This window comes from Episyrphus balteatus, chromosome 2, assembly GCF_945859705.1.
Source record: "Episyrphus balteatus chromosome 2, idEpiBalt1.1, whole genome shotgun sequence".
Taxonomy (NCBI): domain Eukaryota; kingdom Metazoa; phylum Arthropoda; class Insecta; order Diptera; family Syrphidae; genus Episyrphus; species Episyrphus balteatus.
In genome coordinates, this window is record NC_079135.1 from 31732768 (window position 1) to 31742978 (window position 10211).

Below are 10211 nucleotides of genomic sequence, written 5' to 3' on the forward strand. Positions count from 1 at the left end.
TTTTAGGAGTGACTTAGTCCATTTTCGTAATTAAGGGCAGATGTAATTATATTTTTGGAAAAATTTTCGAATTGCATTTATATGCTGTTCAAGTCGTGTATTATCTAGTTGGGAAGTTAAAAAATGCAAGTGCAATAACCCTGCCGTGATGATACATGATATCATAAAAATGGCTGACACCAAGATAAATCTTTTTTCCCATGATACATTCTACATTCTAAACGCAATATGCACTCGAAAACTCATATTTTGAGTACATATTGCGGACAAATGAATCCATTTCAAGGAAGATCTACCAAGTGTTAACGTTTTATTTTGGTAACATAATAATTTATTAAATTATTAAACTTTTTGAACTTTCCAATAACTTCCAAATACGATCACTCAGACACTGCAAGACTTTTACAAACGCATCTCATAGTTATATATAATTCAAAGACTTTTCACAATACCAATCAATTTAGTGTATCAATCACAACATTCAAAATTTGGTCGGCATTGATTAATTTAATATCGATAGCCAATTTCATATTGGGCACGTGAATTCACAAAAAGTAAAATACAGAATATACAATATATACTTTTTCTGAACATTTGGTGTTCATTCGGCCTTATCACGAATTCAATTCTTTTTGGAAAATTACTACGATTCCCGAAAAAACAATCACGGAATCCATCCGTGATGGAAAAATTAATTTTCCGATACGAATGGAATTCGTCATAAGGCCGATGTTTTTTTATGTTAAAAAAAATGCCTCTGTGAAATTTTTGGCATTACAATCTACTGCATCTAGGCTTTATAAAAACACTTTTAGATTATGAGAATTTAAATTTAATTAATAACATAAAATTAGTCTGGCTTAACAGAGAAGCTAGTTAATTCTCTTATTGTGACGAAAGATTGGGTAAAAAGAATTTACTTTTTAGTTCAACAAATATACGTCCTATGACCAAGATCAAACGCCTTTGCAATTTTAGAACTACATGACAAAAAAAAAAGTACGCTTGCAAGTTATCTTCCAAGTGGCTGATGAATGTATAAATTATTTGCTTTACAAAATTTTATATAAAAAGGATGATGACTTTATTTTCGTAATATTTTTCAAACGAAGAGAAACTTTAGGCTTCCTTCAACCAGAAGTTTCATCGAAAGTATAGATAGTGGTGATTCTTTTGAATTAAAAAAAAAGCTTTCCAATTAAAATATGATTTTATGTTATTAAAAAGAAGTCAAATATTTTGTCAAAAATTTGTCGACTTAATTCTGAAACAAACTAAATTGATCTGCATTTATTGAGGGTGGTCTTACGATAATGGTAACCTTAACCCAAATTACGTAAAATGAAAACTAAAAGCCAAAGTCGTTTCAACTATTGGTCTCTCACTATCTCTCTATATTGATATGATGGAGGCAACTATCGTCCAAACTATAATATATTGTAGTTTTGATTTTACTAATTTAGGTTCCCCTAATTCAATTAGAAAGTAAATAAGTTATTAAGTAAGGATTAAGCCCCTAAACTTTACAGACTTTTTAGCGGCCGGTAAACTATCGGCCGTCATTAAGTTTGTAAAGTGCAGGCCTTTATAAACTTAACTTTCAGCTTTTTGCTTAAGTAATGAAAATTTAAAAAAAAAAATTTCCTTCGTAAGTGTGTCTTCATGAACATTTTTACACAAAGAAACAATCTAAATTAAACAAAAAACACAACAAAGGTCTACCTTGTTGTTTTAAATTCCTTAATTCAGTGATCTTAAAATGACATAATTTAATTGATTTTCTTATATAAGTTGGATTTCTATTCTCTCTAAAATCCTATATTCCGAGTGATTTTCATTAAATTCTGTGATAAATGCTTAACTAAATGATCAACGAAATATTATTGAGGGAGGGATGTAATAACTATTTACAGTATTTTTTTTAAACAAATTATGTTTGATTTTTTTCTCTCTCGCAATTAATAACTTAAAATAAATTAAGGCAAATGGGATTTTAAAAGCCATTTGCTTTTAGAGTACTGTTGTTGTTATTTATATTTTAAATAAATTTTGGAAAGTCCTGCTTCAATATACTCATCTTCACAGAGCAGCAGCTGCTGCTACTGTTGTCGCCACCGCCACCGTTTTTGCTGTCATCGTCGTTGTTGTTGTGTGATGATTATGATGATGGCGGTGATGGTGGTGGTGATGATGATTATGGTTGGGATTGTGGTGATGACCCTCCTTGTGGCGGTTTTTGGCCCGCTTTCAGTTGGCCACATCGCCGCTGGCCTTGAGATCCCGCTCACGGAAGAAGCCTCTTTCGGTTTTACATTCACGAATTGTAACTGTTTCCAAATTCACTGTCACATCGGTGATGACAACTTTGTCAGAGATTTTACACTTGCCTGGCAGCCAGAAGCGTGGGGCTGCAACTTTGGGCGATAGTGGCGGTGACTGTGACCGTGATATTTTGACATGATTATTGCTATTATGCTGATAATGAAGATCTTTGGGTTTTGATTCATTGTCATCCCTAAGTTGTGGTGGAGCCGCTGCTACTGGTGGTTGCTGCTGGACTACAAGTGGTGGCTGTAGTTGTTGCTGATTGGCATACTGCTGCGGTTTATCTGATGGAATGTCCTGTTCGGGGCGTGATGCTGGTGTTTCTGGTGAAAGTGGTGCTGATTCGGCTTTAAGCGGTGTCGAAATAGGAGCAGCCGAGTCTAAGCAATAATTTTTAGCGGGTGGTGGCCCATCGGGGGATGTTTTGATTGTGACACCAATTTTGCCAGATTCTTTGAGTACTTCGGCTTTACGTTTGGTACCAATTATGGGCTCTTTTCTGCTGCTCAAAGGTTGATCTTCGCTGCTGCTGGAATTTGTGTCATTCTCAGGAATGAATGGTGATGCTCGTTGCTGACTTGGTGACTCAGATCGTCTCAAATTTGCGGCCACATTTAAGTTAACACCCTTTTCTGAGGATGCTTTCAATTCTTTGCGTTTTTCTTTATCCAAAGATGTTGTTTGGGTGTCATTGTCATCACCGATAGTATCGTCATCGTCTTCTGATTCAATATTATTACGATCGGGCTCTTTTTCCTTCTTCTTTGCTCCACGTTTCGAAGGAGTACTAGAGGATTTATTGCTTTGTTCGTAAATTTCGATCAAACGACGATCGAGAATGTTTACTTCAGGCTCCCAAGTGTTGTAGCGTTGATTCCAACCTTTCCATTTCACACGATATTCAACAACGCCCTGCAAAATTTAAAAAATGAGCTTTTATAATTGGAAAAAAATACTAACGATTTTTGTTTTGAAATTATATATTACGTAGTCAGTACGATCACGAGTTATTATATTTTGGTTTTTGTAGTTTTATTATGCCTACCAGTTTTTTGTTCACATATATGAATTTACTTTTGCCTTGTTTTAGCCATGACAATTTTAGCAACACACTTGTTTTTATCATTTTAAAGAAAGCTATTTCTTAAAATTGAATTTATTTACAAGGTATCACAAAAATAATGACTCAAAAACTCAAATGAAATAATGCTAAAAGACCAACCTACTGAGTTATACGTGCTCACTAAAAAATTAGTAAACCTCATTTTCCGAACGGAAAAATAGGTAGACGGGTAAATTGAGTTAGGGAGATTTTTCTTGGTTAACTTCCCCTCAACTTTCCAATAAAATGTATAAGACTATTTTTTGTAAGCTAACCAAATTTTTATGTTTTTAGCACTTTTATAACTGCACACTACCAAAAAACAAACGTCAAAACAATAACAAAAAAAAAAGAAAGAGAAAGAAAACTGAGAAATTTAATCCAAAAAATTTTCGTCTCAGAAAAAACAGTGAGCGCTTTTCTGTCTTACTTAAAAAAAATCTCTGAGCGCTCAGAGATCTCATATTGGCCAATTTTTCCTAACAAAATTTCACCAGCCATGTAAACACCCAATTTTATCGGTCAAAAGTGTCAGACAAAAAATTGGCAGCCAATCTTTTGACAATTTTCTATCAAAAAATTGGCCGACTTCTTGCGATCGTATGAACTCGTCTAAAAACACAATTTTTCATAATTTCAAATAATTGGATGATTGTTGACTAATTGGTCATTGGATGATGTTCTTATTAAAAACATTGTCCAATTTTCTGTTGGATAATAAATTTTTATTTGTTATTGAGAAAACTTAAAAAGGAATTTTGTTTTTTTTTTTTTTTTAATTACTTGAAAACGACATAACATTTTCGTATCCGGTTTTCTGTTTTTGACTAAAAACTAATGACAGAATTAAAAACAATGCAACGTAAATACTAAATTATATAACATTTTTAAGAAATTAGTTTGAATTTTTTTTGAAAATTTTATAAAAATTGAATGTGTAATTCTTAATAATTTTTTTTTCAAGCTAAGCGTATCAATCCAACTTCTAAAAAAGGTTCATATTCTCCGTCATCTGTCGAGAAATTTGCCTTAAAATAAATACCAATTTTTTGCTCTCTAAAGTCTTCCAACCATGTAAACAGACTATTTTCAATTGAATGACAAAAAATTGGCGGTAGATGTCAATGATTTGTTTAACCGTATAAACAGACAATTTTCACTTGATAGAAAATTGACAATTGGCAGCGAATTGTTTGCTATTGGAAGACTTTTTACAGTTTGGCCAATATGGGAAGATCTTGCAAACGTGTATAATTAGCTTAAGCTAGGCTAAACACCAATTCACTTTCTGAATATAAGCACTTAAGCAGAACTTAAGATATAAGCTGTTTAATAGTCTGTTTTCAATAGAGTCCAAATGAGATAATTACGCAAATTATATTATCTCATTTCGAATGTCCCATCGACAAGATTGAATTATTCAGGCTTTGAGGAGATGACAAAACAGCAGTCTTATACATATTCAGAATGTGAATTTGTGTTAATTTAGCCTACTCACGTTATTCAACCCCCCGAAAACCATAACAGGCCCTGATTTAAAGCTGCTAGACTTTTAAATTCGTTAAACGCATAAGGCTTTAAAACTGCATACTCAAGTTTTGGTTATACTTACACTCTAAAACCAAAGACACAAAATTTCGAAAAAATCATTTTAATAAAAAAAAAGTTTTGGTTGGACCAACCTAACCATTAAAGGGTATGGAAAATAGTTGTTTACCGATTTTTCATTTCATACAAATCGGTTCAGCCGTTTCGGAGGAGTTTCATAAGAAACACTTCGGCACAAGAATTTTATGTAGGTACACTGCCGCTCATCTGAATAGGTTCACATTTTAGTTCATCTTACTTTTAGCCTGTATTTAATGCAATGGCACATCTTTTTTATATATGTAACGAGAGAACATCTTTATGCGCTTAGTTTAGGAGAAAAAAAATTGTCTTGGGGCCTACCGTTCTTCTCACACGGTAGCTAGACCAAATCTAGTCAAAAAATCAAGCATATTTTTTGGCTCATCTGAATAGGTTCAAAAGCAGAAAATGTTAATAAATGATGAGTTGCATGGGTCTGTTTGACTCAAAATTGTGTCTGTAAATAAATCTGATTGTGTATAACCTGTAAGGAAAAAAACGGGTCGTGAAAAAAATCTTTAGGCGCGGAAAAAATGGGGAAAATAAAAGAAGTCTTTGAATCAGCCCGAAACCAACGATGCATTGGGACAAAAACAAACGCAAGTTAAAATTTAGTAAGCAGTTATTTGCGCAATATCCAAGGGTATAGAAACAACATTAAAAGTCGATGCAACGTAGTCACAACATGGCCCGATAGATGTGCAATGATCACAACAGCATGACTTTGCGCTAAAAATTAAGCCGAAAACCGGTATAAAATGCAGTTTAACGACGGCAAAACGGGTTTTCAGAAGTGGGAAACATTTAAGAAGAACAATACTTCGCAAAAATTACCACTTTACAAACCACGAAAAGAAACTCGCCTACAATAAAAAAAAAAAAAAATATGTCGTCAAAGTCGAATTTGCAACCGGTGATTTTTCAAAAAAAAAAAATGAATTTAGTGGGCGCTGAGGGGTAAATTCCTATTTGTATGACCTTCGTAGAGAGAAGCATTATTTTAATGTGTTTAGATAACTGTGAAGGCAGTGTCATTAAGTGCAAAGCTATTTGTAACACAGTTTTTTTTTTACTATTGTCGGCGAGTTTCTTTCCGTGGTTTATAAAGTGGTAATTTTTGCGAAGATTTGTTCTTCTCAAATGTTTACCACTTCTAACAACCCGTTTTGTTGTCGTTAAACTGCATTTTATACCGGTTTTCAGCTTAGTTTTTAGACCGAAGTCATGCTGTTGTGATCGTTGCACATCTATCGGCCCATGTTGTGACTGAGTTGCATCGACTTTTAATATTGTTTCTATACCCTTGGATATTGCGCAAATAACTGCTTACTAAATTTTAACTTGCGTTTGTTTTTGTCCCAATGCATCGTTGGTTTCGGGCTGATTCAAAGACTTCTTTTATTTTCCCCATTTTTTCCGCGCCTAAAGATTTTTTCACGACCCGTTTTCATCCTTACAGGTTATACACAATCAGATTTATTTACAGACACAATTTTGAGTCAAACAGACCCATGCAACTCATCATTTATTAACATTTTTTGCTTTTGAACCTATTCAGATGAGCCAAAAAATATGCTTGATTTTTTGACTAGATTTGGTCTAGCTACCGTGTGAGAAGAACGGTAGGCCCCAAGACAATTTTTTTTCTCCTAAACTAAGCGCATAAAGATGTTCTCTCGTTACATATATAAAAAAGATGTGCCATTGCATTAAATACCAAGACAGGCTAAAAGTAAGATGAACTAAAATGTGAACCTATTCAGATGAGCGGCAGTGTATTAGAATTGTTGAGAAACGATTTGTGTTTTTATTGGAAAAGGTTCAAACACTAAAGAATCTAAAATTGGAAAGAAATACTAGAAAAGGTGGAACGAAGTCCGCCGGGTCAGCTAGTCTCTTATAATATATATCTTCGGCATAAAGCCAAAACCACGAATCTGCAAAATTGTGGTTTTGAGAAAAACGGCTTCAAAGTGCTGAAAACTCATGCAATCTTATGGAAACTTGTGCAACGGAAATTGATAATTTATGCTTTTAGGCAACAGATGGAAGATTGGGAACGACGCAGTTAATAGAGTGACCGATAATAAGAAAAATTATGCATTAAAGTGGAAATGTCCAAGAATGCAGATTCGCGGTTTTGGCATTATGCCGACGATATTATACATACATAATGTACCTACAAAATCTCGCATATCATCAATATTTCGATTTCAAGACTAAACTTACTATAAATTTGTGTAATTATCTCATTTGGGCTTTGGTGAAAACAGGCTATAAGTTTAAACTTTAAAAGTTTTTGTTTACATACATTTCGCTTATTCAACCCAAATAAACTTAGCTTTAATGGGTCCCATTTTTGATTGTTCAATGTTTTGTCCAATCAGTAGGTGCTTTGAAAATATTGAATCATTTTAACTGCAGGAATTGACTGACATTCTTATTATCACCTTCAATGCTTTCCTAAAAGGGAGATTATAAGTCAATTGCGTATAAGCCTAATTCTTAATTTTTGGCTCTGCATATTTTTATAGTTTTGATGAGTTTATCTATTGCTCAAAAACTGAACCAAAAGATAACTTGAATTTAGTTTATTTAAAGGACTAGTTAAGTCTGACAAATTTATCTTGAGAGAAATTTTTAATAGATTTTTATTTTAACCCTTTGTATGCACACCACTTTTTTGCGAATTTGGTTTATACTTTTTTTAATGTTATGTCGCTAGAACTTTTTCCGGTCTCACTATTTTTTGGAGAATCATATATGAAATTGATGTAGAATTTTCCGAGAAATTCGAATATTCACAATTCCAAAAAAATGTGTTTTCATCCTTTTTTAGGACCAATTTTTATCCTGCCAAATTCGCACCCGTGTGCCGAATTTGTTAACAAATTTGTTAACGAATTGGGTTAACAAATTTTTAAGAATTCCATTCGTAAATTTCCGATACGAAACAATCACGGAATCCGTTCGTAATTGAAAATTTCATACAAATCGTCACTACGACCGGATTTTGTGATTGTTTTTCCGGGAATCGTAGAAAATTTCCGATACGAATGGAATTCGTGACTAAGGCCCAATGGCTCTATAAAGTGCGTTATTTTTTGTAGAAAAAAAAAATAAAACAGAAACAATAAATAAAAATGACTAATATAAAAGATGGAAACGCGATTTCAGGCTAAAGGGTAATTTTAATTCCATGAAATCCAAAACGGAATATCAAAAACTATTTTGACCTATAAAACAAGTTAATTACTTTAAAATCCCACTTCTCAAAAATAACATTTTGTCAGTCAAACGAATTTTTTAACACTCTCAAACCAGATACACATACGGGTTTATTGCGTTTTATTCTTTTTTAGAATTCAGAGCAAAATACAAATAATATCCTGTTGACATTTTCAACACCCACTTCAGTTTAAAGAGGAAGAGGCGGTAGAGAATATACACACAATATACCAAACCAACCAATTCAATCGGGTAACCTTCAATTAAAGTCTCTACACACTCACAACCCACAAGGAGATAAGTTTCGAAGAGGAGAACTCCTCTATCGAATCAAATGACCTTTTGCAAAAACCAAAAAAGTATATTAAAATACAAGAACACATAAATGGAACCTCAACAAATTGACAAAGCGAATAACAAATTGTATATAAACCAAATTAATGGAAGAGGAAGAGCAAAAGGAAGAAAGGTGGTTCAATCTAAATGAGCGCGCAAATCCACATCGTCATCATCGTCGTCATCAGCCAAGTGGAAAATTTAATCATAAAATCATCCCAATTCGAGCGCAACATTCATTTTGTTCGCCTTCGCGCGACGGAAGGTCATGTAAACAAAAATGGCGTATTTAAAATCCTTGCAAATCTATCAACCAGAAGCAAAAAGAATAAAAACGTAATTTACTAGATTTTTACAAAAAAATTTAATGAAATTTTAGTTTTTTAATAAATTTTCATTACCTTTCTAACACGTTTCTGGATTATTCTCTCCGCTGCGTACACCCGATCGTCGGAGCTGCCCATGTTTTCCAGTTTTTACAAATTTCTGACTCCAACACTGTGAAAATCTGCTCCGTTCTTCGGCTGCGATTCCTCGTGAATTTATCCACTTTTTTGATGATTTTCCAAGCGAAACACAGAATCACTTTTAGAAGATTTGTTAATTCACTCAAAATTTCACGCTAAGATGGATTTACAGAAAAAGTCTTTTGCACGACGGATGTGTCTGTGAATTATTTCTTTTTTACGCAGTCCTTTTCTGAGTACTGAAAGTTTTTTTTTTCTTCTCTTTTTTTTGGAATAGTTTTTTCACACAAATTTCTTTTATGTAGATAACAAATAGGAATTATACAGATTGTTAATTGTATTTTTATTAGAATTTGTTTTATTTTCTTTTTAGAAGATTATATTGTTTTTTTTTTTAATAGAATAATTTGTTTAAAAAAATTTGTTTACAAATATTACGTAGTTCACAAGACTCCGGTGTTTTCACGAATGTTCGTCGGCCATGATGGAAAATTTCATTGGGTATGTTTTTTTTTTTTGACTTTATTTTTGCGTCTACTTTCTTTTTTTTTTGTTTCGTTTTGTTTCGTTCTCGTTTTTGGCGAGGTGAGAGAAAATGGAGACAAAACTTGTTTGACAGTTTACTTGTTTTTTGGCATATTCACCACTGTTTTTGAGTGAAAAGTATTGCCAGATTTGAAAAATAAAAGGAAAAATGTTAAGGCAAGTTCACATTACATTTTAATGTAAAGTTTTAATTTACACGGAACGATTTTAAATATGATTAGGGGTATTCACGATTCGATGCAAAGGGTCTTGTATCGTTGTAAAAGGGCAAAAGTGTAAAGGCTTAACCACATTCACCACTTTTTGAAAAAAGTACAAAAGTGAAAATATTTTTTTTCTCGCTAGCGGGATTTTTTTGTAAAAAAGAGTTTACAAATTGATTTTTGGACGGAAAAATAAGCATTCTGCATCATTTATTTTAATTTTCTAGCCCGAAAAACCATACAAAAATGCGTTTGAAAATTTTCACTTTTGTACTTTTTCACTTTTTGAGCCAATGTAGTTAAGGCTTAACATTTTCTTCAATATAACTAAATATACAGACTATGATTTTTTACACTTTTAAACTTTTGCAATAG

At 32.8% G+C, this 10211-nt stretch overlaps 1 protein-coding gene across 1 annotated transcript; it reads right to left on the bottom strand.

Moving 5' to 3' along the window:
• Positions 1 to 699: 699 nt before the first annotated feature.
• On the bottom strand, positions 700 to 9575 carry LOC129911433 (polycomb group protein Pc). The gene is made up of 2 exons (XM_055989240.1): positions 9022 to 9575; positions 700 to 3237 (listed from the first exon to the last, which is right to left on the bottom strand). Exons 1-2 carry the CDS (start codon positions 9082 to 9084, stop codon positions 2248 to 2250), a joined length of 1053 nt encoding a protein of 350 aa, XP_055845215.1. The 5' UTR covers positions 9085 to 9575; the 3' UTR covers positions 700 to 2247.
• Between the last annotated feature and the right edge of the window lie 636 nt (positions 9576 to 10211).